Here is a 27009-nt window from a genome sequence, read left to right as displayed (position 1 = left end):
TTTGTTGGCAAGGTGATGTCTCTGCTTTTTAAGATGCTGTCAAGATTTGTCATCGCTTTCCTCCCAAGAAGCAGGCGTCTTTTAATTTCGTGGCTGCTGTCTCCATCTGCAGTGATCAAGGAGCCCAGGAAAATAAAATCTGTCACTGCCTCCATATCTTCCCCTTCTATTTCCCAGGAGGTGATGGGACCAGTGGCCATGATCTTAGTTTTTTTTATGTTGAGTTTCAGACTGTTTTTTGCACTCTTCTCTTTCACTCTCATTACAAGGTTCTTTAATTCCTCCTCACTTTCTGCCATCAGAGTGGTATCATCTGCATATCGGAGGTTGTTGATATTTCTTCCGGCAATCTTAATTCCGGCTTGGGATTCCTCCAGTCCAGCCTTCCGCATGATGTATTCTGCATATAAGTTAAATAAGGTGGGGGACAATATACAGCCTTGTCATACTCCTTTCCCAATTTTGAACCAATCCGTTGTTCCATATCCAGTTCTAACTGTTGCTTCCTGTCCCACATATACAGTAGGTTTCTCAGGAGATGGATAAGGTGGTGAGGCACTCCCATTTCTTTAAGAACTTGCCATAGTTTGCTGTTGTCCACACAGTCAAAGGATTTTGCATAGTCAATTAAGCAGAAGTAGATATTTTTCTGGAACTCTCTGGCTTTTTCCATAATCCAACGCGAGTTAGCAATTTGGTCTCTAGTTCCTCTGCCTCTTCGGAATCCAGCTTGTACTTCTGGGAGTTCTCGGTCCACATACTGCTGAAGCCTACCTTGGAGGATTTTGGGCATAACCTTGCTAGCGTGTGAAATGAGTGCAATTGTACGGTAGTTGGAGCATTCTTTGGCACTGCCTTTCTTTGGGATTGGGATGTAGACTGATCTTTTCCAATCCTCTGGCCACTGTTGGGTTTTCCAAACTTGCTGGCATATTGCATGTAGTACCTTAACAGCATCATCTTTCAAGATTTTAAATACTTCAGCTGGAATGCCATCACCTCCACTGGCCTTGTTGTTAGCCAGGCTTTCTAAGGCCCACTTGACTTCACTCTCCAGGATGTCTGGCTCAAGGTCAGCAACTACATTGTCTGGGTTGTACGGGATATCCATATCTTTCTGATATAATTCCTCTGTGTATTCTTGCCACCTGTTCTTGATGTCTTCTGCTTCTGTTAGGTCCCTACCATTTTTGTCCTTTATCATGTCCATCCTTGCGCAAAATGTTCCTCTAATATCTCCAATTTTCCTGAACAGATCTCTGGTTTTTCCTTTTCTGTTATTTTCCTCTATTTCTTTGCATTGTTCATTTAAGAAGGCCCTCTTGTCTCTCCTTGCTATTCTTTGGAAGTCTGCATTCAATTTTCTGTAACTTTCCCTATCTCCTTTGCATTTTGCTTCCCCTCTCCTCTCTGCTATTTCTAAGGCCTCATTGGACAGCCACTTTGCTTTCTTGCATTTCCTTTGCTTTGGGATGGTTTTTGTTGCTGCCTCCTGGACAATGTTACGAGCCTCTATCCAAAGTTCTTCAGGCACTCTGTCCACCAAATCTAGTTCCTTAAATCTGTTCTTCACTTCCACTGTGTATTCATAAGGGATTTGGTTTAGATTATACCTGAGTGGCCCAGTGGTTTTTCCTACTCTCTTCAGTCTAAGCTTGAATTTTCCTATGAGGAGCTGATGATCAGAACCACAGTCAGCTCCAGGTCTTGTTTTTGCTAACTGTATAGAGCTTCTCCATCTTTGGCTGCAGAGAATATAATCAATCTGATTTCGATATTGCCCATCTGGTGATTTCCATGTATAGAGTCGCCTCTTGTGTTGTTGGAAAAGAGTGTTTGTGATGTCCAGCTTGTTCTCTTGACAAAACTCTATTAGCCTTTGTCCTGCTTTGTTCTGAACTCCAAGGCCAAACTTCCCTGTTGTTCCTTTTATCTCTTGGCTCCCTACTTTAGCATTCCAGTCCCCTATAATGAGAAGAACATCTTTCTTTGGTGTCAGTTCTAGAAGGTGCAATCCTTCATGGATTACTGCCTTGTCGTGGCGAAGGGGCTTGAGTAACTCAGAGAAGCTATGGGCTATGCCGTGCAGGGACACCCAAGACGGACAGGACATAGTGGAGAGTTCTGACTAAATGCAATCCACCTGGAGTAGGAACTGGTAATGCCACTCCAGTATCTTTGCCAAGAACGCCCCATGGTCAGAAACAAAAGAACGGACACAAGAGATTAAAAAAACCACAAAGCTTATTTGGGAAGATATAATCTTATAATATTTTCTTAGGAGTAAAAGCCAAGAAGTGTAGATAAACAAAATGGTAGAAGAATGAGTTTCATTTAAAAAGATTTATATCATTTCCTACTCCTGCCTGTCTGTGAAAAAACGCTCCTCTTGTCCTAAATGAGAGTACAGCTCGGGGAGAATGTTTCGGCCCCGTGGAATCTCAATTGTGGGGTCCCACAGGGGTCGATTGTCTCCCCAATTCTGTTTAACATCTATATGAGCTGCTGGGTGGGGTCATCAGGGGGTGTGGAGTCTCGTGTCATCAGTATGCTGATGACACCCAGCTCTAGATCTCCTTTTCACCAGCTGCAGGTGATGCCGTCCTGTCCCTCCAGTGTTGCCTGGGGGCTGTACTGCAGTGGATGCAGGAAAGTGGGCTGAGGCTGAATCCGGACAAGACGGAAGTTCTGAGGGTGGGCGCCTCTGGGGTTGGCGGCTTTGGGGGGGTGACCCTGGCTGCAAAGAATGGGGTTCGCAGCTTGGAGGTACATCTGGACCTGACGCTCACCATGGAAACCCAGGTGGTGTTGGTAATCCATACCGCCTTCTTCCATCTTTGGCGGATTGCCCGGCTGCGAACTTACCTCGACACGGGGGCGCTCACTACCTTGGTACATGCACTTGTAATCTCAAGATTAGACCACTGTAACACGCTCTACGTGGGGCTGCCTTTGAGGCTGATGTGGAAACTTCAAGTAGTGCAGAATGCAGCGGCCAGACTCCTTACTGGAGTGAGAAAACACCAGCATATTTCTCCTGTTCTGGCCATGTTGCACTGGCTGCCCATCCATTTCCGCATTGACTTCAAAGTTTTGATGATTACCTATAAGGCCCTAAACAGTTTAGGACCTCATTACTTGGCGGAACGCCTGCTCCCACCAAGATCTACCCGGATCACCCGCGTGAGTCAGGAGGTGAGGCTGAGGAGCCTAACACTGAGGGAGGCCTGGAGGGAAAAGACTCGAAACCGGGCCTTCTCGGCAGTGGCTCCTCGCCTCTGGAATAACCTTCCTCCGGAGATTCGAGAGGTACTTTTAAAAACCAATTTAAAAACTTGGATGTACATCCAGGCATTTCCTCCTGTCAACAATTGAGTCTCTTCTCTTTTCTGCTGTTTATTTTTTACTATATTTTTGCATTGCATCTGTTATTCATTGTATCGTAATGTTCTTGCGTTATTTTAATGTATCTATGTTATGTTGTAAGCCGCCCAGAGTGGTACAATATACCAGATGGGCGGGATATAAATCTAAATAAATAAATAAATAAATAAATAAATAAATAAATAAATAAATAAATAAATAAATAAATAAATAAATAAATAAATAAATAAATAAATAAAATGATTAGCCTCCACTGTGGGACAGGTACCTGAAAGGCCAAACTACACCTAAGTAGTCCAAAGTGTTTTTCACAGAAGAAAATGTGTAAGCCCTGTTGTGACCTTCATTTTGGATTTCTCTACCTTACCTATAAAAGAATATCACATCTGGTAAGCCCACATTCTCAGCACGGAAATAGTCAGCAGGTGAGGTGATATTGTCCAGTGTGAGTGAGGTTGTTACCCCTACAAGATATAATAACAAAGCCAGTGAAAAAGATGCCGCACAGAGAAGATATGACTGTCCCCAGGACTAGTATGTATCCCTTTTCCTGAAGGTATACCGTACCTGTACTAACAAGGCTTCAAATAGAGCAATGGTTCCCAACCTTGGTTCCCCAGATGTTCCTGGCCTAACACTCCCGGAAATCTTCACCATTAGCTGTGCTGGCCAGGATTTCTGGAAGTTGTAGTCCAAGAACATCTGGGGGCCCAAGGCTGGGAACCACTGAAATAAAGGGACAGTTCCATTTCTGTTTTATCTTCAATACCTCCAGCAAATAGGGCTCTTTTATTCATTGCCTTCCTTACAAATTCTAACCAGGATCAGAACAGCAAGTAAGATATGATACGTGTTTGATTAGAAACCCTGTAATGTTAATGCATATGATTGGAAGAGGAATTGGGAAGCTTGGCCAGGCCTGGGGATGGATATCCAGGCAGGGCCTGCAGCAGCAAAAGCTGTGTGTTTTAGATATATAGTTGGAGGGGGGAAAAACAAACTACTGGGTGTCAGGAGGAGCCTATAACCTTGACCTTTGCTCTTCAGGGAACTGCCTGAAAAACAAAAATCATTTGCTGAGTGGGAGAGAGTAAAGAGAACAGGTATTGAAGTGGGTGGCTTTGATCCAGACTATCATATACCAGGCTGCTATATATCTAACAGGCATAAAATAAGAATTGGTCCAGTCCCTTGAATGTGATGCCTCCCCAAACCTCCATCAAGCATATCTCTCAGTACTCAATCCAAAGCCAAAACTATTCTTCCCAGTGTTCTCACCTATAAAATGGTCTGCGAGGCTCACAGGCTGTGAGGACACCACTGTTTTGTAACCCACCACATCAGAGGGAACAATGATGGACTGGCATACATAGGTGGAAAGTGATTTGGAGAACTCTGTTTCCTTGCCAAGAATATGTATGTCTGTGACATTATCTGTGCAGATAGCTGTCTTCCTTCCCTTCAGAAAAAGTGAAAGAAAGAGTAAAAAGAAAGAGGGTGGAAAAGTGATAGCACTCTTATTTTTCACTGTCATTAAAATGTTATTTAAAAATCTTATTTTAAAGACTTTCATTTAAAAGCCTGAGGTTCTTTTTTGAAAGAATCACAGCATCCACTTCTTCTCTCAGCTGAGTGGTGGAAGCTGCATCCCAGCAGAGGAACACTTTCACTAGGTAGTAGCTTGAGCCTTTACACAATTTTAGATTGGAAGAGATTTATTAAGCAGGAGCTGGAACCGCTTATGTTTTATCAGCAAAATGCTGCTAAGAAAGCATTCCACACAATAGTGACTGCAGAAGGATGTTGGCACCTGCAGACTGTCCACACCATGGGGTCAGTCCTCACAGAGAAAGACTCAGGCACTTCATGATCACCATGTGGAGTCCTTAATAAGGCCTTGCCTTGGAGAAATACATACTTACATGATTCCCACAAAGGCTGATGTTGAAGTGATGAAAATATTTTAGCCCTTTTGAAGTAAAGCTTGGCCCTGCTAAAAAGGATGTGGTATTGCCCAGTGCTGAGAAATCATACTCCAAAGTCCTGCCCCTCAAGGTGATTGAGAGGTGACAGTCATTGTAACAAAGAGAATGGATCTGAGGAGGGAAAGGTTATAACAGTCAATTTATTTCTTCACAGAGGAATTGAGAACTGGTCAACTTTTCCAGCAGAATTTAAAACTCAAGCTTATTCTGAGAAAAATGATCTTGTTGGTTGATTATTCTAATGTTAGCCACATTCCTACCATGCTGAAATCCATTATGCTTCTGTTCACATGAATCTTGGTTGCCAATTGTAAAATATGCCAGGAGAAACATGTGGATAATTACAGAAAACAAAATATGTGGAGAGAATAGCTGCTCTTGTGTCACTTCCAGTTTGGCAAGAAATAACAAATCCCTCTGAGAATGCCTCTCTGTCTATAAGCAAATTCTAAGGTGATTCTGTAAATAAAGAGCCATTTTCCACATATATTTTCCAGATTTCCAATATAAAGGCACAAAAATAGACTGCCATAGATTATTTATGTCCATGCAAAGAAATTAGTGTTTGTTGTGAGACAGAAGAAAAGAGAGTCCCACATCTTCGCAGAATACTCTGCCACGCCCTTTGTTCATGTGCAGCTTGAGATAAGAAGTGCACCACAATAACAAACCCTTTACCAACAGATCTGCATATCATGTTGGATGACCAGGGGGTACTTTCCTGACAAGTAAATGTTAGTTTAAATTTTCCTATCCCACTCCCGTATCTAGAATCTCAAGGTGAGATACAATAAAATAGCTTTAATATTTAGACCAATTCAATGGAAAAAAGAAAAGCAAGCAAGCAAGCAAGCAACCAGAGCTCCTACAATCTATTAGGCCAAGGCATGATTTCTGCCCTCCAAAAGCCTGGGCAAATATATATTTTCGTTTGGATCTAATGAGTTTTGAAGGGAAGAATGTTCTATGAACAGGACTTTGCCATAACCAACAAGGTCCTCTCCTGTATGGTGCCCTGCACTCAGTGATAGGAGACAGAAGTCTCCTATTATCTATGTATATTGGCAGTAGACAGTCAGATGCAATCTTAAATATCTTTTGAGATATGAATATTGCAGATAATTTGGGGGGGGCAGAGGAAAATCAAGGCAAACAGAAAATAATACTTCTACTGGGAAATACTAACATACTTGGGAACAGTAAATAAATAGTGAATTCAAAAGCTGGTTCATTCCTTTATGGCATTTGATTAAATGCCATTCTAATAATCATAGACTCACAGAATCATAGAAAAGTGAATTTGGAAGGGGCCTACAAGGCCATCAAATCCAACCCCCTGCTCAGTGCAGTAATACAATCAAAGCATATCTCCCAGGTCATTAACTAAGTTTTTCTTGAATGCCTCCAGTGTTGGAACACTCACCACCAACTCCTGAGGTAACTGGTTCCACTGTTGTTTTGCTCTAACAGTTAGGACGTTTTTCCTGATATTCAACCAAAATCTGGCTTCCTTTAACTTGAGCCCATTGTTGTGTGTCCTGCACTCTGGGATGATCGAGAACAAATCTTGTCCCTCCTCTCTATGACAGCCTTTGGAAACTATACTTCTATTAATGCAGCCTAAAATTACCTTGTTGTTCTTATCTGCTTTAATGCATCCCTCTTTGTCAGATGAACTAGAAAGCTCTCACAATACACTTTTATATGCATTATGGATGAGTGCAATAGTCACAGCCCAGGACTCATCACAGTAAGCAGGACAATAATACCTTGTTGTTTTTTGTGCCAGGGCCACAAGGGATGCAAGCCTGCTTGCCATAAGGCTGATGGGCTTTCAGGTAAGTATTTGATGCACATGGATAGCAGCTGCCAGCATCTCTGTCAATGTAGTGACCATGGGGGCAGGAAGTACAGGATGAGCCTGAGGATTCTAGAGCACATGGCCGGCAGTAGGAAGCTACACCATCTATGGCATTGGTCACATTGATAGAGTACAACTTGGCAACATCGTTTGTGTATTTTCTTCCCTGAAACAAAACACAGGAAGCATCATAATATGTGGCTTGGGAGAGAATAAATGCCTAACAAGCTGAAGGTGGAGTGCTGCAAAGAGTGGTCTGGATTTTTGTAGTTGCAATCAACTCGCTCTCATCTAGAATACAGTTGTGCCTTGACTTACGACCATAATCCGTTCCAGAAGATGGACGTAACTCAAAATGGTCATAAGTCGAAGCATGCACTCCCATAGGAATGCATGGGAACGCGATTAATCCGTTCCAGCCAAAAACAAAAAAAAACCAAAAATAAAATAAAAATAAAACACTTCAAGCCCCATAGGAATGTGCTGGGGCTGCAAAAAAGTATCACCTAAAAATAAACAACAACACAGCATAGAAACATAACCCCCCTCAGACCAAAAGCACCCTGCAAAACTCATCCAGAACAGTTTTTAAAAAGCAAAAAGCAGCACCTTGCCTTAGCAAGCAGTCCCAAGCTTCCTCCCTGTCCCCATAGGAGCCCGTCGGGCGGCAGTGGCGCTTGCCCAGCCATACGGCTTCCTTTGGCGCTGCTAGCAGGATCGCCCCCTCTCTGCCCCTGCTCTGAGGAGAGGCGAGGAGTGCTGAGGCCCAATGTGGCTGCCATGGCGAGCAGCAGCTGGAGCTGATGCCGGAGGCAGTGTCGGGCACCCCCTGCAGGCAAGCCACCTGCTGCTCAGGGACCCAGCAGCGGCAGCATTGGCCCTGGAGAGGGCGGCGAGGAGCAGCAGGTGGCTCGCCTGCAGGGGGTGCCCGACACTGCCTCCTGCTCCGTCACTGGCTCCAGCGGCTGCTCTCTGGGGCATCCACATCGGGCCTCAGTGCTCCTCACCGCCCTCCGCTGGGCCAATGCCGCCACCGCTGCTGGGTCTGTGACGAGCAGGTGGCTCACCCGCCAGTGGTGCCCAATGTGGCCGCCTCAGCCAGCAGCCGCTGGAGCCGGTACCAGAACGGGAGGCAGCATCAGGCACCACCTGCTGCTCAGGAACCGTGTGCCAGTGGAGAAGGGGAGCCACCCCCATGGGGCCAAGGGCCGAGCGCAGCCCCACCCATGCAAGGCCAAGGACCGGGACCCAGCAGCATCAGCTCCACGGAGGGCGGCGAAGAGCGCCGAGGGATGACCCTGCCTCCCCCTGCCACTCCATCCCTTTCCCTAACTGTTGGGGTGAAAGAGATACAAAGAAGCAGCCTCTTCGCCACCAGCAGTTAGTATATTTGAATTTCCTGCCCTTTTTCTTGGTTGTAACTTGACGGTCCGGTCGCAAGTCGAAGCAAAATTTTTCGGGCGGAGCTGGTCGTAGCTCAAAATGGTTGTAAGTAGGGATGGTTGTAAGTCAAGGCACCACTGTACACTACAGTAATCCCTCTTTCTTGATGAGAGCTGCCCTATAAAAGAATATTTCCAAGGAATTGATTGTCCTTACCGCCTCATGATATGCTGTTCTTTGGAAGGCCCATGTGAAGCTCATAGTTGCGTTCTTCTCAATGATGTAAGTGTAGGACTGCTTTCCTTTAGAACCAACCCAGGTCTCCACAGGTGTGTTAGTTCTGGAATTCACACCCTACCAGAGATTAAATGACATCTGTCCAGCGAGGAAAGACCAAGCAATGCCTCTATACAAAGTACTCTTTGTCCTAAATTCACAACAGCAATATGCTGAAAACTTGAAGATAGATGAATCATAATAATTAAGGTTTAAAATTATTTTTTTAAAAGGTGAGTCTCTGTGGCAGTGAGATTAGAAGCTCTCCAAAATAACCAGCTGAAAATGAGGGGAAATGGGGCAGCAGATGGGAAAAGAGAGGAATCAGAATGAGGAAAGGAGATCCTGAAGTTGGGGAAAGCTACCACATGAGTATGTATGTCTGTTATTACTGAAGGGAAGCAAATGTGGGTTGTGGCACACAAAACATGGAGAAGAGTTGGTATGTTGTCATTTATTCAGTAATGCCAAATTATCCTAATTTGAAAGCAAAATTTTAATAAGCACCAGTTGTTTACATTTGTGTACTTATTAATATAAGTACTAGTTCTGTTCCACTTATTTATGTCCATTTGTATATATGGATATATATGTTTAGGTTAGTTCTAATATTCTGATATTAAATTTATAAACAATTATAAAATTTACAATACAACTTATTTTTAATGTAACTTATATGTAGTTTAGTTTCTTTTTTCTACGTAGTTCACAATACAGAAAGAAAGAAAGGATTGGGGAGATATTTATATATCCATGTTAGCAGACTCCATGCTGCGTCATATACAGTATTTTACAAAAGCAGCAAGTACGGCATGTCTTCCCAGGATACACCCCACAGTGTTAGATGAAACATGCCCCTTACAAAGGGAATATCATGTACAAGTTATATCATTACATTAATACTACAATGGTATTCCATTGACTAATTCTAACCTCATCTATTTCCTTGCTTCATTTAAAAAAACCCACATGCTACATTCATAATATTGTATAATTTACCTTCCAAATTTCTGCTGAAAAGGCATTTTAATGACATTCCATTTTTTGTGGATACAAGGTCAACAATTTGGTAAGATGATGAGCTCGCTTCATCAAGAAAAGCCTCTTTGCTCTCCCTCCTGGGATAGCGCGAGGCAAGACAATCACATTCAGCTAGAGGGGAGGGGGAAGGAGCAGCTTACTTAAATGTTCTCCTCCCCGACATCAGCCTCTATCGAAGCTTGCAACCCACCCATGCACCTTCAGTTCTAGTGTGAGTTTTACTGGTTGCCTTGGGGGGGGGGCTAGGAATTTTTGACCTGCTTCCTAATTGGCCAGTGGAAGCGGGGTTATAGCCCATCCAAACTCCCAGCACTGTGGATCATGAGATTACAGTGTGGGTGAGGGATGTGCTGGGGCCACCCATGGGCCACCGGCCACCTGTAAACAGGGGCTCAAGGGTCAGGGTTGGTCAGAGCCTGGCTGTCTGAGGCCATGCTGTCTTCAGGACCATGCAACCCCGGGCATGGGACTCACCCATTTTTGTGAAGAAGGGGTTTGGTGAGACCTATGTTACAAACCTCATTCTGCACTACGGCGGGCCCCTCTTTTGGCTGGACTCTGAAGTTAATAATTCAGCTATTGTTAATAAAGTGTGGCCCCAGTTTACCCCGTTGTCTGCGTCTCGCCTCATTATTCCAGGATGGGAGGGGAATTACATTTGTATTCTTCAAAAACTCTCAGTTGGCTTTGTGATAGAATTCAACATTTTAACCAGAGCTGGGTTTCTTTGGGTCTTCAGAGTACTGGTAGGCTATAACTATTTCAAAAAAGGCAAAGCTTCCTGGCAATGAAAGCATGAATGTATGGAAATGGTTAGCTAAAAGGCTAGCTGGTAGCAAGGAAGGAATCTAAAGCCTGCAAAAACTGGGAGGAGGGTCACATGTAGCTTGTGCCATGTGTGACTCACTTCTGTTTTAAACATTGTTTGATCACTTGTCTCCATATTATTCAACAGATCTTTATTGTATTTTTGAAAACATAACATTTAGGACTAAATCCAACTGATCGTTCCAGCTAGAATAGACACACTGAATCTACAGGATTTTAGTAAGGCAAGAGTTGGAAGTATGTTAGAGTGTGACACCCGTGCCCCGTGTCGTGAGATGATGTTGGGAGTGCCGTCTCGCCCTAGGGCCACTGTGGGCACTCAGACAGTTCCCCTGCCTTTCCCACCCCGGATGCTTCGTCAGGCAGTGGACACCTTGGATTTAGACCGGGGCATGAAGGGGTTAACGGTCTCTACCCAGACTCCTCAGGTTTGGGTGGGAAAGGAATGGAAGGGTCCAGAGGAGGGGGCTGCGGGAGAAGTTAGTAGCTGGAGAGAGGGGAACGAGGGCGGATGGGAATGGTGTCCATCCGAGACCTTTGGACTGGCAAGTGGGAACAGGTCCAACTCACTAAGCGGGAGGCAGAGGAGAGGAGAAGAAGGGAAATGACAATACGTCCCTCATACTGGGGAGAAAGGGAGACGAGAGAGTGGCGACATAAGCTGGCTGAAGAGAAGAAGAAAGTAGAGAAAGAGAGAGAGGAAAAGAGACTATGGCATCTGGAGGAGTTGAAGAAACTGGGGTGCTACCAGGACCCTGGGGCTTTACCGGGGGTGAGAACCATGTACCCTGGGGATATGCAGGGTATGAAGGGACAACCCCGTTACTGATGACAGACCCAGACGAATTCGAACCCGAAGAACCCTCCCGGGTTCAGGCCGGTCCATGGGCTTCGAAGTCGAGCAACCCATTTGACGAAGATTGGGTGCCCCTGTACGAGCCGTTGCTCCCTCAGGAGAAGTTTATTCCCAAGTTAATAGACATTTCCATTCCCCTACCCCAGTTAATAAATGAAGACAAGTCGTTTGGTTTAAAGATGTCTCCTGTTTTATTTGGTTCGGGGGAGGTGAAGAATAGCGGACCCTCACATAGAGGGCTCTTCTATTTAACAAATCAAGATGCAAAAGAATCTCACTCTTAAGTTCTGCACAAGAAACAACAAAGCTAATTATTTACAAGCTATTTCACAACCTCAAGGAAAACAGAGTAAACAAAATCATGAAGTTTGGAGAAAGAAGAAGCTGGATCAACTTACCACCATGAAATAAAGTTCACAATTCACACTGCAGATGGTTTCAAAGACAAATGTAATTTTTGCTATCTTCTTATTTTCCAAGTCCTCCATCACCGTTTGTGGGGGACTGCAAAAGAACAAGCAAAATTCAGGAAATATTCTCGAAGGCTTTCACGGCCGGGATCTGATGGTTGTTGTGGGTTTTTCGGGCTCTTTGGCTGTGTTCTGAAGGTTGTTCTTCCTGATGTTTCACCAGTCTCTGTGGCCAGCATCTTCAGAGGACTGGAGTAGGAACTCTGTCCATGCTCTGTTGCTGTTTGTTGGATAGTAAAATTCAGGAAGTATATACTGTGCAAGATGCTGGTGACAAATTAAGTAGCAATGTGGGAGAGGAGTAGGAATAGATGAAGACTGGCCATGTCAATACTATCATCTGAAATATGTGCAAAGAAGGTAAAAGCAGAATTGACACTCCATTCATACATGCATTGAAATTATGGCCAGTAAGTAGTGACACCATATAGCAAGATCAGGCAGCTGACACTCGTACATGTTGAATGGCTCTGTTAATCTCAACAGCCAACTCAATCCTTTGTTTACTCATTTTACTACTGTCCACAATGAAAATAGTTGAATAATGGTAGTGAAAGTGGAATGCACCTATTATCTGGACTAAATATTCTGCTGGACGTACCTACAAAAACTTGTGAAGAGTACAAACTTGATTAGTTATATCAAGAAACTGGAAGAAGAGTTGGATTTTTCAACCACATGAATGGTATAATGAAATCTGAAATTAAGTTCAAAAAATAATTGATAAAGATTAATAAATTTAATGAGATATGAGGTGACTTTATAAATGCCGTATCGCAGTGGTCCTCAACCTTGGGCCTCCAGATGTTATTGAACTACAATTCCCAGAAGCCTTCGCCACAGCCTCTGCTGGCCAGGATTTCTGGGAGTTGAAGTCCAAGAACATCTGGAGGCCCAAGGTTGGAGACCACTGCCGTATCGAATAAAGAAAAGGAGCAAAAGCCAGGTTAAGAATATATGTATTTTGGGAAGGTATAAGAGGTATTTTAAAATATGAAGGAAACATTGTTGTAAAATAGATCTATGTATTGTATTAATGGATGGTCCCTGGGGTGAGGAGTGCACTATTGTTTTGTTCTGTTTCGGGGTTGGGGGTTGGTATGTAAACAACATTAAATTTAATAATAATAAAAAAGAGTGGAAACTCGCCTGAATCCAGGAATCAGCAACGTCAAAATCATGAAGTCATTGTCAGAAGCTCCTGCTGCTGTATAGATGTAGTCGCCAGCAACTTCCCACCCTGAAAACAGCAAGCAAGAGCTAACAAAATATAATTTTCATTCATAAAAATGTATTATTTCAGTTAGTAATGTGTCTCTATAAGCACATGTGTACCTTTTCAGTTATGACACCTAACAGGTTACCATGCTAAGAGTTTTCTGACCCCTTCTCATTTTTACTTTCTGCCACTTGCACATGCAACAAGCCTCTAATGCCAAGCCAAGTCTTTTGCAATCTGAATATTAATACAATAGAGAAGAGGAGACAGAGAGCTGCCATTTTGTGTGGTAGCCATTTAACTCTCATAACATTTCCATGAAGGTGGCCGGTAGTCTTGGCTGGAGAGGATCAATTATCCAGATGTTTCAAAATTATTTCTACATACACATATGTCTTCTTCAAGGAACTTAAGGTGGCATATACCATTTTATTCCCTTTTTTATTTTCCATTTCACAAGCAATTTGGTATCAGGAAAATTGGCTGAGAGATGTTGACTGTCTCAAAGGCCACACAATTAGGTTCATTAATGAGTGGAAAAAAGGAAACCGAGTTTAAACCTTTATACCCACTGAACCAAAATGATGCTGAATTATTGATCCCTGCAAGAGAAAGTAATGGCTGAAATCCTGCTGCTCTGTTATGCATGTTGAAGACAAAAGGCATAATATTCCATGTTCCTAGCTGGCAATTAATTAGTCACTGCTAGGATTCTCAGGGGGATGCACACCTGCTAGCTTGGTGCATGCTTGAGAATCTCAGCGGGGCTTGTTAATTGCCAGCTAGGAACAACTGAATTATGCCTTTGCCTTCCACAAAGTAACAAGATTTCAGCAAATGAATTCTACATACTCAAGTGACCTGCAAGCAGAAAGAAATAAAAAACAGGGCTGTATTTAAACACAGAATACAGATATTCTAAAATATCCAGACACATTATTATAAGAATGCACCCATGAAGATACCTGTCATCTGCTTATATTCAAAATTGATTCCACTGAGGACTGTTGTTTCCATGTTAGTTGGCAATGTGTTCCACCATTTGTACTCAAAGCCTAGTGCAGGCTCAGTCCCAACAGGGCAGTTGATGCAACCTAGGAAGACACAGAAGCAGTATTATAACATCTAAGATAAATGGATTCCTAAGAGTAGCAATGTAAGTATATTGTAGATGTTTTAGACTTCAGCTCCCATCAGCAGGTCCAGCTAGAATGCCCAGTGGTCAGGGATCAAAGCAACTGTAGGCAAAAACAAGTAGAGCAGGGTGGGCAAGGTGTGACACTTGAATCCTATGCAAACCCTAAGAAAGTTTCTGTAGTCCTTGCCCGTCCCCCAACTCCTCCACCCAAAAATGATTCAGTGCTGCTTCTGTAAGCCTCCAGGAGCTGTGATTTATCCTTTATACAGGTCATGACCCTACTTCTATCATTTAACATTACAAAATGCCCTTTTTCAAAACTGAAAACAGACTTCTGGCCATTTCCAACTAAGTTTTTCTCTCCCCCCCCCCCTTTTAAGGGAGTACTCCTCTTTGGCAGAAAAATGAGCCTAAGACTCAGCAAAGATATTTCCACCCTCAACTATAGATTATCAACAGGTTGGGGAGGGCTGCCCAAAGAGAAAGCTATTAGTAAGTGTATCCAGACACACACAAGAAAACAAAAAACAAAACCTGAAACACAACAAAAAGAAAGGAAAAAGGAAGTGAGGGAGAGAGAGAGAGAAGTATTTGCTGTCTGAGGAAGTGGACTTGATCTATGAAAGCTCATATGGAAATTTAACAGTCTTTAAAGTGCAGCTACTTTTTTCTTTTTTTTTGTTTTCCTATTTATCTTTGTCTGAATATGCTTAACACAGATTAACACAGCTACTTCTTTGAAAGCAATTCCTAAATGGTGGTCCTTCCTAAATGCCTAGATGCTTTCTGGAATTCCACTGAAGAAACAGCTTGGTGTGTGCCAACAAATGCCTATGCCTACATACATACACACAGACAGACAAACACACGCATATACAGCATATCTGTGTGTGTGTGTGTTAAAATGGCTGATGAAAAGTTATCCATATGATGAAGTAGTTATCAGAATCATAGAATAATTTGAGTTGGAAGGGGTCTATAAGGCCATTGAGTCCAACCCCCTGCTCAATTTTACCACTTTTTGAGATAAGCTTGAAAAGATGAATTTTCCCCCCAGGACAGAGTAATTTTCACTGCAGTTACACAATCATATCATGCCACAGAATTACTACTCTTTTAACACAAAACACAGTGTTTTGTGTCTAAAAACACAGTGACCTTTCACTTCCAAAATAGTCAGCTCCCTCCTTAACGCCGAGGGAGGCCCGAAGAGAAAGAAGAAGAAAGCGGACCTTCTTGGCAGTGGCCCCTCGGCTCTGGAACAATATCCCCCCAGAAATTTGTCTGGCTCCCTTGTTCGGTGTTTTAAAGAGCCAACTTAAGACCTGGCTCTTCAGATAGGCCTTCCCTCCTGTCAATACCTAACTTATTTCGCCATCCTCTAGTGTATTAATATTGTTGTTTATTTTGTTTGAATATTGTTGTTAGCTGCCCAGAGTAGACTTCTGTTTAAATGGGCAGGATATAAATAAAATAAACAAACAAATAAATAATGTCAGTAGCGCCCTCTGAGAATCACCACCATTCATTTTTGAATTGGGTAAATAGGGAAGAGGAATCAGAATCGAAATCACTGATGAAGAGAGTGCAACTAGAGGACTGTATGCAGCCTTCAAGGCTGTTTCTGAGGGCCTTGCCCTAACCTGGACCTCACTACCCCCTAAAAAACCCTCCCCTCCCCCAGCACAAGCAAATTGCTATTCCTGAAAGCCTCCAATAGCAGTGATTTGCCTTTTAAATAAATGCATCCCCACCTCCATACCATTTAGCACCAACAACTAGGAATTCCTTCAAACTTGCTGATGGATTTTGAGGCACTTATGATTTATTTCTTTCTTTCAGCAATATAAGTGCTCCTCAGATGACCCAAAGAGCAGCAAAATGACCCCCCCCATCACCACCTGTTCAAGTTACCCAGCCTTGGTTTAAATAGACCACACAGCAAATTCTGGGATATTCTATTCAGTCCCATTACCTTGCTGTCACTGACAAAAAAAAAGTAATAGTGAAGAAAAGTAAGAATTGGGCCACATCTCACACAAAGAAAACTTGAATTAGTCTTCATATCACTTTAGAATCTAGCAAGCATAATTACATGGAAGCTTCAAATCCATGTTCGCCATTTATTGACCACTACACTGATAATAACAATGTTTGTTGCCAGTATATGCATTTTCAACAACACAATTCATGTAATGATTCTGACTAGCTTAGAAGCGAAGGATAGAAGAGCATTACCAGACCCATTCGAATATGTTCCATATGGACAGGGCTCACAGGAACTTGCATTTGTCTTGAAAAACCCTGGGTTGCAAGGTGGACAAACAGTTTTTACACCTGATGGAGGCAACTTTACAGCATTAGGGAGGTCCTCGCTGCAGATCTTTGGCTCGGCCCATTTATACATTAGCTGAGTCTGTGAAGATAATGTTGTATTTATTATTATTAATATCAAACATTCTTATAATATTCCGATAAGCAAACAACTTTACACCTTTGTTTCTGAAATCTGCACAAAAACTAGGGGACACTTATTATGTACATCATTATACAACAAGGTTCTGTCTCGTGTGCACTGTATACATATGTCTCTTTTCCTGGGTGTCCCTCCTGTTCTCCATCAGTGGAGCCTGCTACTTCATGCTGATGTTAGGGCTGCCAAAGTGCCCTTCTCCTTGTAGTTGTATGTGGTAGTCAACATGGATGATGATGATGATGCTGTGTCGTCACGTCAATTCTGACTTATGGCAATCATTTTCAGGGTTTTTCAAGTAGAGAATATTCAGAAGTGGTTTTAGGGATGCCCTGGGACTGTATTACTTGCCAAAAGCTACACAGGCTGGTCTACTCATAAGAAGAACAGTGGGGAATCCAGTTCACCACCTCTGACTCTGCAGCCTGATACCTAAACTGGAGCTATCCAGCCAACATATATACACTTTCCTAATGCAGTAGTTCTAGATGATCCATTATGTTAATGCTTAGCTACTAAATCATGGCACACACCTCTGATCTAAAGCTGCCAGCCAGACCTTGGCTGATCATCACAACATATCCATTTGTTCACCCTAGATTATCTGACTGAAGAAGGCATTTTCACAGCTGAGCTTTTTGGAGAACTACTCATTTCAGAGGTCTCATCTACCAATATTTTGACAGCTTCCTTGGTCAGTGCATATGTGTATGTGATAACTTACTTTGCTTCAAATTTTCTCTAGACAGACATTACAAGAAATAATGGCCAGAATCCCACTGGTTAGTTAGGCCAGTGTAAGTGTATTGGTATAACTCATACTGCTAGCAGTTAAAAAGTCACCACATATTTGTTGCACACCAAGACATGCAATAAGGAATACAAGCAACAACTTATTAAGACCTACATTTTGGGCTGCTCCCACCCCCACCGCAGTATGCCTCTGACTGGGTAGAAAGTGAATTCTGCCAGTAAAAGATGGCCAGTCAAAGCAGCTGTTTCTTGCTACAGAATACTGTGGTCTATTGCTGCTCTCAGTCCAGGAGGTATGAAAAATCATTGCAGAATCTCTGTTGACATTGAAAGCTGTGAGAAGCTAGGATTTCAAAGAGGAGGATTCCCCCTCCTAGTAGCTTACTAATCTCCTTGAGCAAGTCAAGCATTTGTACTCTCATCATGAAGAAGCTCAGAGCAACTTAACAGCTACTTCATGCAAAGTGGAAAAGTTCTTTTTAACAACTCCAAGAATTCTACAAAGAGCATGGCTACCATGCTGACTAGTGAGATTCTGGTAGTTTTAGTCCAAATGTAACTTTTCGAGCCAAGAGTCAGAGGACTAAACATTAAAGGTCCCCAATATTCTAAGTATGCTCACAGTACTTTGTTAAATAACAGCCTTTTTAGAAAAGCAAAGGATATAGTTCAGCAATTTGTTTATGACTAAAGGCAGTTTGCTGTGGAAGTCAGCAAGGATGCAATAAAGGGCTCCCAATATCAATCCCCACCAGGAATGAAAGACGGCTCTGCTTTGATTAACCAAATGCATTCATATGAATTTTAAACAGCAAGCAAAAGGTTTATAAGGATTACAAGTAAAAGGCAAAACTCTTTACAGTAAAGCATATATATCTCAGACACAAAATGCCTCTATCTGTTGCCCACACTGATCTGCAATTTAAAAAGAAGGGACAGTCCAAACTGTGATCCATCTCACTGAGCAAAGTGCTACAGTATTTTCCTTCCTTCCAAGAAACCAACACACCCACCCTGAATTGACTATTTTCCTGGTTAATCCTTTAGATCTCTGACACTGCTCATATTCACCTTTTCCTCCTGAGCAGATTGTCTCTGACAGAGAAAGAGGGAAGTAGTATTTGAAAAACATGGGAGAATTACAAGAGGATGGCTGTGTCATGTGGTCATGCTCCACTCCTGTTTAACATGAATTAATGGGGTATAGCAACCACAAGGGGATGCTCTCTAGACACAAGAGTCAGACATTAATGCACATACAATACTCCAAGGAGGAATACTGCATGCACTTTAAGAATCTAATTCGGAGAATCCCACTGTTGTTTATGTGCTGGTTTAACAATAAAGTATAAGGTACATACATCTCCATTTGTGTCACAGGCTGTATGAGTATAAAAATAATCCTTATCAGTACAGGCTGGACGAGGCTTGCATGATGAGGAACCTGGTTCTTTATTGCAAAAAGAAACAGTGGTAGAAATTACATTAGTATGATGGAACTTCTCAGCAGCGATTCATTTTAAAGACCATTATGCCCGATTAACATATTATCTTTGTACTTCAAGTGGCAATCCCATCAACCACAAACAACACCTAGTGTAACTAACTGGAGGAATGTAAGGTTAGGTATATGTGGCATTGATGTGTTAGACAGGAGCGACTACATAGCAAGAAAAATGTGAGTTCACTCGTTGTGAAGTTGCACCACAGAATTCAGGTTTCTCTGAGTCTGTTTTCATTAACTGCATTCAGAGGGAGAGGAGGAAACTGGCTGAAACAGCCTTGTTCACAGATTGTTAACATACCTCTCCTGTAGCCCTTTTGGAGGCACAGCTACAAGAGAACTGCTTTAATAAATGTAAACAAGGACAGAGTGGCAATTTCTTCCTCTCAGTCTTTCTTTTTTGTCTGCCTTGGTCCCCAGCACAAGAGCACTGTCACCAAGCTGTTCTTTTAAAAAAACTACTAAGATGTTTATGCCTCTCCCCATGTTTTTTTAAAATAAAATTATAACATACCATCAACATCTCCCCACAAAAAAGTAAAAGCCCCAGCAAAAGAGGAAAACATTACAGATGGGGGAGGGACTCTGGGCTGACTTGCATTTACTTTTACCTCATGTGGTCTAAGAAAAAAAAATATGAATCAGCCCATCCTATACCCATAGCATTACCTGCACTTGTCAATGTGACCACACCCATAGACACATACACACATAGTTTAAAACTCCAGATCCAACATCTGCTATTCCAGAAAATGTTGGTGAGTTTTGAATGCAATCTGCCTCATTACAGTATTTGCTTAAGACAAATTGGTTTTAATAGGAACAAAGAATAAGCATTTGTATAACAAACATTAACTATAGGAACAAATAGTTCCTCATCCTTGCTGGAGGAAAAGAAAAAGTGGTAACATTTGATGTGACATTCTAAGGATTTTCAATTGTTGACAAGATGTTTCTCAGTTCCCATTAACTTGGGTGCTCTCCTCTCCAAACTTGGGAGATTATATTCAGGGAGCCAGAAACATGTAAATCATCTCCCTCTATACTTTCCATCAGCCCAGTGAAATTCTTCAAACATAAAATTGTGATTGTCATCATTATGTTCCTCTACCACTGCCAGGCCTTTTATCTGCCAGTTTCCCCCTGCCCTCCCACTCCTTCCTCTAACTTTTCAAGATTCCAGAAAAGAGGAGGAAAAACAGCTTGATGGAAGTTCCCTTGATTTCCAGCATTTATTAAGAAAATTTCTGAGCATGCTCAGGTCCTCCCAACTGATAATGGGAGCTCTGGTAACTACAGTTTTTTTTTAAACACTTCTGGTCAAGCCATTATGAACAGAGCTTGGAAAAGTTACTTTAAATACTAACAAAAACCCTACATTAGGACTTGGGTCTGAAAAACAGTATTTTCCAAGACCTGATAAGGACGAATTAAAATTATGCTTCCTAGCGTTTGCTAGGATGAACATACCTCAAAATAGAATATGGCTTTAACCTCAATAGTTGTTATCATCCTTGTCCCCACTTCACAAATATAGGAATGTGCATGACAAGAAAGATGGAAGAAAATTAGTGAAGTGGGTGAATGAAAGGATCGATGCCAAGACATTATTAACTAAAGTAAAATTCAATGTCCAAAAAAGCAGAACTGTTTTTAAAGAGACAGGGCTAGAATGTTGAAACATTGTTGATAATGCTGACATAAATTATCAAAGAAGGAAAAAAACATGCACTTTTCTTTGCTGGAGAGCACATAAAACAAGATGAAGGTAAGCAGGCTTAAGGAACATATTCAGTGGAGCTTGTCTCATGAAGTTTTGAAATCAGCCCCCATTAAAGTCTTCAAATAATTGGGATAGACATCTTAAATGTTACCTGAGTATGTTGTTGGCTCACACTGTTGGCAGACAGTTGCTTCCTTGCTGGAGAAGGAGTTTGCTGGGCACTGTCGGCAGAAAGAAGAACCTGATTTGGCTGCATAGGTGCCTGCCTTGCACGGAAAGCATTCGGAAGTGTATGCCACTCCTAAGGAACAGAATGAAAGAAGATACACTGGGTTGCAGTGAGTAAAATAGCCCTTTGGCTACCACAAGCACCATAGCAGCAGTAGTGGTGGGAACAGGAGCTGCCACAGATGCTTCCACTGTAACAAGCAACTATGGCAAATGCACCAAACAAACACAAACCTGTAATCACAATGTTCCTCACCAACACAGGCTTGGGAGTTTTGGACCACACAGAGAAGGCTGTTGTCCTCCAATACAGGGCATTGTTGCCTCGATTTAGTTTAACCTACAAATAATAAACAAAGAGGTTAAACTGTGACGGATCTCAAAACACTCTACTATTTCTGACTCTGATGTTGCCTCTCCGAAAGCACATGCGTATTTTCCTTTCCAAGGCACTGTTGGCAATAGATTTCTAAGCCCTGTGGTCCATTGGACAAGGAATGAACTTACACTGTGTGTCTCCCATCCTTTTTCTGTGGTTGTCATCCACCGTGACTCCTCTACTGTTGGCTGGCACTGGTCATTCTGAATCTGTAACAGATGAGAACTTGGGATGATGAAGATGCAAATTCTATAATTTTAAGATATGTCCTGCCTCTGTTCCTGGAAGCCAAATTCTTTGTATGAGCCAAGCTTATTGCTATAGAACAAAGACATTCATAATTTTAATGCCAGTAAGATAAACTATGATCAGCTGGAGGGGGCATTCCTACGGATTACAGGGCTGACTGGATAGTTCAGCGAATTAGGTATCTGGCTGTGGAGCTAGGGGTTGAGATTTTGATTCCCTACTGCGCCTTGTAGGAGAAAAGCCAGTCGTTGAAGTACTGGGCAAGCTGCAGAGTTCTATTGTATTCACAGAAAAGGGAATGGTAAACCACTTCTGAGTATTTTATACCTAGAAAACCCTGAAAAGTATCACAATAGACATACAGTAAAATCATAAAATAATGGTTTACAAACTTTGCACTTATCCCTGTTAAATTTCATTCTGTTGTTTTCGGTCCAGTGCTCAAATCTATCAAGATCCTTTTGAATTTTGTTTCTGTCTTTCATGGTATTAGTTATTCCTCTCATTTCTGTGTCATCTGCAAATAAGGTAAGTATTTCCTGTACTCCCTCATCCGAGTCATTAATAAAAATGTTGAAGCACTAGGCCCAGGATGGAGCCTTATGGTACCTTGTTTGTTACCTCCGTTCAGTTTAAGAAGGAACCACTGAAAACATTTTTGGATTGATTTAAGAGCATGTAATTAATTACAGGTTACAAGCTGGGAAAATGACAGATAAACTAAACCACATTATTCAGATTAAGAAAACAAAGCTAACTTATGTTATGCCCTTTTTTGCTGCTGTTGGGCCACCATACCTTTAACTAGCACTTCCTTAAAACAATATAAAAGAAGGGAGATATTGCCCTTTTAAAAAGAATCACATATGCCCTCTGCACACTTCAAAATTCTCAGATCAAACACAATGCACTTGGATGTAAAAACTGTTGATATCAGTTTAATAATTATCATTGTCATCCTCATCATCATCATCTTAGAGCTATAGAGCTTGAAAGGACCCAATGGATCACCAAATCCAGTCCCAGTCAAGAAGGCACAGTGGGGAACTGAACACCAATACTCTGGCTCCGCATCAACCAGAGTTCATATACATCTGCAGGAGTTGTAAATGTTATTTTAGAAAGTCTTTTTAAATGGCTGTTCTATAGTAAATTGACAGGGAAGGAAGAGTTGCCACAATAAGTACATTGTGGTTGCATTAAAACAGATACACACTGTCTTTGAAATGGAGAAAAAAATGTACTACATCTTTAAAATGACCATCAATTCATCCACCAACAAATGTAGTGCAAGAAAGTACAGAACAGAAAATAGGTAGCCCGTCTGACAGGAAAGGGGACATAGACTTCCATGGTTTCTGGTTTAAATACCAGAATTTTTTTTCAAGAATCCTGAGAGAGAATGCAGCTTTTTCGCACATAGGAAGTGATCAGATTTTGAAAAACAGTAGCTTGTTCATGGCATAGAATAATAGAAAGCTAGAAAAGCCATGGGAAACTTACAAAGAACTCAAAGACAATGCTGCTGTCTGGGTAGATGTACTCAAAGGAGACTGTGCCAGACTGCTTGAGATTAACGGCATACATCAAAGTGGCTGTGCACTCATCTGTGTTGGAAGCAATGTAATCTCCCTTAGGAACCCACGTTGACCTGGAACAGAGCAGAAAGAGAAGTTCAGCAATTACAGAGTGCAACTGAACAGCGCCAGAGAACAGTTACTTCCAAGATGTTAAGTGTTAGAGCCCATCAACTGTAGACATGAGAAAGCTGAAAGCGCTATTGCCAAACGTTAGATCTCAATTGAAATAAGGGGTGAAATATTTATGAAGGATTCATTTCATCACCTACATTGAACAGAAAGGGTGCAGGAAAAACAGCCCTCAGGAGGAAATCATAGTCAGTGGCTTTGCAAGTAATGACTCACTCAAAAGACAACAACAACAAAAGAAAAGGAATAGCTCTGCTACAGAAGGAAAATCACAATTAGTGTGGGAAAGTTTCAAGATACTATACAGGACCATCTGTAAACTGCATTTTGTTTAAGCACTTGAAATAAACTCAGGGTGGGATCAGATGATAGGAAAAGCACACACCCAGTTGCACAGGAAAGGTCTGCTTTGCAGGGAATTATCTCTTTTAAAGTGACCCTTCTGTCTGTTGGGAGAATCACTCCAGCCTGGCCCCCAAAAGTAGCAGCCCTACAGCTGGACCAAAAATGTCCAGCTCGGGCATGGACCAGGGACAGGCTGGGGCACAATCCCTCACATGACATGTGATTACTGGGTTACAGACTGCACTGAACCTCTTCACAAACTCTTTTAATGCTAAGAATATTTTAAAGTATTTCTTGAATGTGTTACGTACAATTCAGCATGGTACGTAACAGTTATTCCCATTTCACCCATAGATGACTGGGGCTCAGAGATTGCACCATGGCCCAAGGTGCACATCTTCCACACGCAAGTCTGCTCTCTGAGACCATATTCAGAAGTAATGAAAAGGGCAAGAGGAAATATAAGAAGCACAAAAGGAGAATCTTATATCACTTGTTTATGTTTGCTTTCCACCAGATTTCTGCATCACACCTTCATACTTTCAGAAGCACCTATCATCTGCACATCCTTTCTTTCCCCCTTAACGTATTAATTTCACTCTAAAAAGATTTTCACTGTTATCTTTATTTCACAGCATAAGAAGTGTAGGTAAAAGCCAAAGTACCTATTATAAGCCACATACTTGGGGATTTAAAGTACTGTATACTTAGGAAAGCAAAAAGCAAGATGCTTCTATTCTTCTCAGTAAGAGCACGGCCTTTCCATACACGCATGCCACTGCTGTCTTCCCCTAAAGAAAAGTACTTCAGGATCTAAGGCAAACTAGCAAATCCAGACAACCCTCAATGAGATAAACTGGCACTGGTAATCTGCTGCTCTGTTTTTATGAACATGCTTAGAAGTTTGATGAATAATTTAAGTGATATGAAAAGTAGGTTACATTTGCAAGTTGCACAAACACTTCACAGCACCAGGTTGCCGGCTGGGTTTTTCCACCAAAAGTTCTTCTTTAAAAGGATGTCTTCTGTCTGATTAGACTAAACTTACTTTTCCTAAGCATCAGAATGATCAAAGCATCAGGAAGAAAAACAAGGTGGCAGCACTGGACTCCAGTTGATAGGAATCGGAGACTGACAAGCAAGGTAAAGTTCCCAAGGCTATAACTAGAGCTAATCTCCTGCATACTTTAAAATAGAAAAGCCCCAACTCTGTAGAGTATTGTGCTTAATATTCATTCCCAGTTAGGATTAAATTAATAGTTAGACAAGAGTGGAATGGGAATGACTAAAATCCACTCTGGCTGACCTTGGGCAGTTGGAAATTGCCCCAAATAATCCACTAGCCAGAAGAACACGTACTATGGCACAGCAGCTATTATAATTTCTGTAACCTCTTTTCCCATCTTTCTTGACTTGGGGTGTGTACGATTCAACCAGCCAGCAAGAAAAGCAATAGGTGAAATCTGAAAGTGGTACTAAGGCAGCTGAGAAACTACCTGAATTATGGTAAATGTGGTGAGTGGACTCCTGTTTTCAATAATAAACCAGCCTGGGACTGTTTGTTTTCCTTGCTTCCATTTTACCATTACCTTGAAAGCATAGAGACACTGCATAAATATGGACTTGGCTGGTGCAGAGACAGCAGCTGCCATGGCCATAGCTTCACTCACAGCCCCTGTAGGCACAGGTGCAAAATGAGTAAACAGGCATTTTGCATAAGGATTGATGGAAGCAAGAAAAGAAAGTGTCTCAACTTGAGGCTGATTGATTGTCTAGCTTGCTCATAAGTTTAATGTGTTTCTGGCTCTTTGTTGAACTGAGTCGTGTGTGTGCTCTGCTGGAAGGAAGTGAGACACTGGCATGGTTTAGGGTGGAGCTAGCTAATGCCAGATCTCTACCTGCACTCATCATCCCTGTGACTAATGAGCAGGAGCACTGTAATGAGGAATTTGAGGGAGAAGCAAGGAATGCTTGCCTGCACAGGACAAAGAAACATTGGTAGTGGGCAAGGAGGAGGGGGGAGAAGAAGAAATACTGCATCAGTAATATCATGTCCAGGTGAAGTACTATTTTATTTTGTTTTGGTGAGAACTCATGTGGAATGTTGTGCTGTTTTCAGAGCCACATTTTAAGAAGGCTGGAAAATGTATAGAGGGAGTGGAGGGATCATGTAGCATGCCCTCAATATCCTCTTTTTTGAAAGACCTCACTTTATTCCTTTTTTTAAAATCCCATCAAAAAACCTGTGTCACAACCTGTCACCAAAAAAAGTGGCACAGCTCCTAACCTTTTTTAGCTTAATTTATACTTAAATCACATTTTTACACTTATTTAGCATTTACCTATTCTCTCTAGCATTATTTTTTTATCTGAAATAGTTGTTGTTTTTTCACCTTAACCTGCCTAAGAGGGAGGCTTAAATCAGACAAAGCAATTTCTGGTTTCTGACAATCAGCTAACTAAATTAGTCAGTCTGACTGAAAAGTTCCTGAATTCATCAGAACAAACAAGAAAAAAACTACAGTTTTACAGAAAAATACTGCTGAAAGCAATATTAAACCACCAAATAAGTATAAGCCAAGTGGTTAAATATATAAAGAAGCTGAACATAATCTGGAAAATCAGACAGGATCTATCTATCTATCTATCTATCTATCTATCTATCTATCTATCTATCTATCTATCTATCTATCTATCTATCTATCTATCTATCTATCTATCTATCTATCTATCTATCTATCTATCTATCTATCTATCTATCTATCTATCTATCTATCTGTCTGTCTGTCTGTCTGTCTGTCTGTCTGTCTGTCTGTCTGTCTGTCTGTCTGTCTGTCTGTCTGGTAATATCACAGACATACACACTCTCACATTTCATAAATATTTTAGTATATTTTTCCATGTGACAACACTGAAGAAATTACACTCGGCTGCAATGTAAAGCAAAGAATATACTGTACAGCTTGTATAGCAGAGTAAATGTCCCCTCGAAAGAACGCAACACACAGCCATTAATGTCCGCTGGCAACAAAAGTGAGTGTCTATCTATCTGGCCTGCAGCTCACACTATGGGCTATTATATACTATGTGGTAGGGCTTTTTCGATTGTGGGGGTGCAGAGCAGAGAATTAGCCAAACGGAATTTTATTCTCAGGTTGATTTAGTTCCCTCCCATAGAAATGGTTCACTAAATTGGTTATATTTA

General features: G+C 41.8%; 1 protein-coding gene across 3 annotated transcripts in view; it reads right to left on the bottom strand.

Moving 5' to 3' along the window:
- Positions 1–27009, bottom strand: part of ELAPOR1 (endosome-lysosome associated apoptosis and autophagy regulator 1) — an 80572-nt gene that overhangs the window by 11470 nt on the left and 42093 nt on the right. For all 3 annotated transcript variants that reach the window (XM_020805293.3, XM_020805294.3, XM_072997469.2), the window contains exons 4-17: positions 23254–23401; positions 21630–21710; positions 21357–21462; positions 21046–21195; positions 19029–19117; positions 16680–16857; positions 14269–14397; positions 13234–13324; positions 12013–12118; positions 8830–8967; positions 7139–7396; positions 5307–5480; positions 4663–4843; positions 3752–3848 (exon numbers count right to left, since the gene is read on the bottom strand). In XM_020805293.3, the coding sequence (XP_020660952.3) occupies positions 3752–3848; positions 4663–4843; positions 5307–5480; positions 7139–7396; positions 8830–8967; positions 12013–12118; positions 13234–13324; positions 14269–14397; positions 16680–16857; positions 19029–19117; positions 21046–21195; positions 21357–21462; positions 21630–21710; positions 23254–23401 (1926 nt within the window). The remainder of the gene's footprint in view (positions 1–3751; positions 3849–4662; positions 4844–5306; positions 5481–7138; positions 7397–8829; positions 8968–12012; positions 12119–13233; positions 13325–14268; positions 14398–16679; positions 16858–19028; positions 19118–21045; positions 21196–21356; positions 21463–21629; positions 21711–23253; positions 23402–27009) is intronic.

Source organism: Pogona vitticeps, chromosome 4, assembly GCF_051106095.1.
Source record: "Pogona vitticeps strain Pit_001003342236 chromosome 4, PviZW2.1, whole genome shotgun sequence".
Classification (NCBI taxonomy): domain Eukaryota; kingdom Metazoa; phylum Chordata; class Lepidosauria; order Squamata; family Agamidae; genus Pogona; species Pogona vitticeps.
This window is presented reverse-complemented; position numbering and strand designations above follow the sequence as displayed.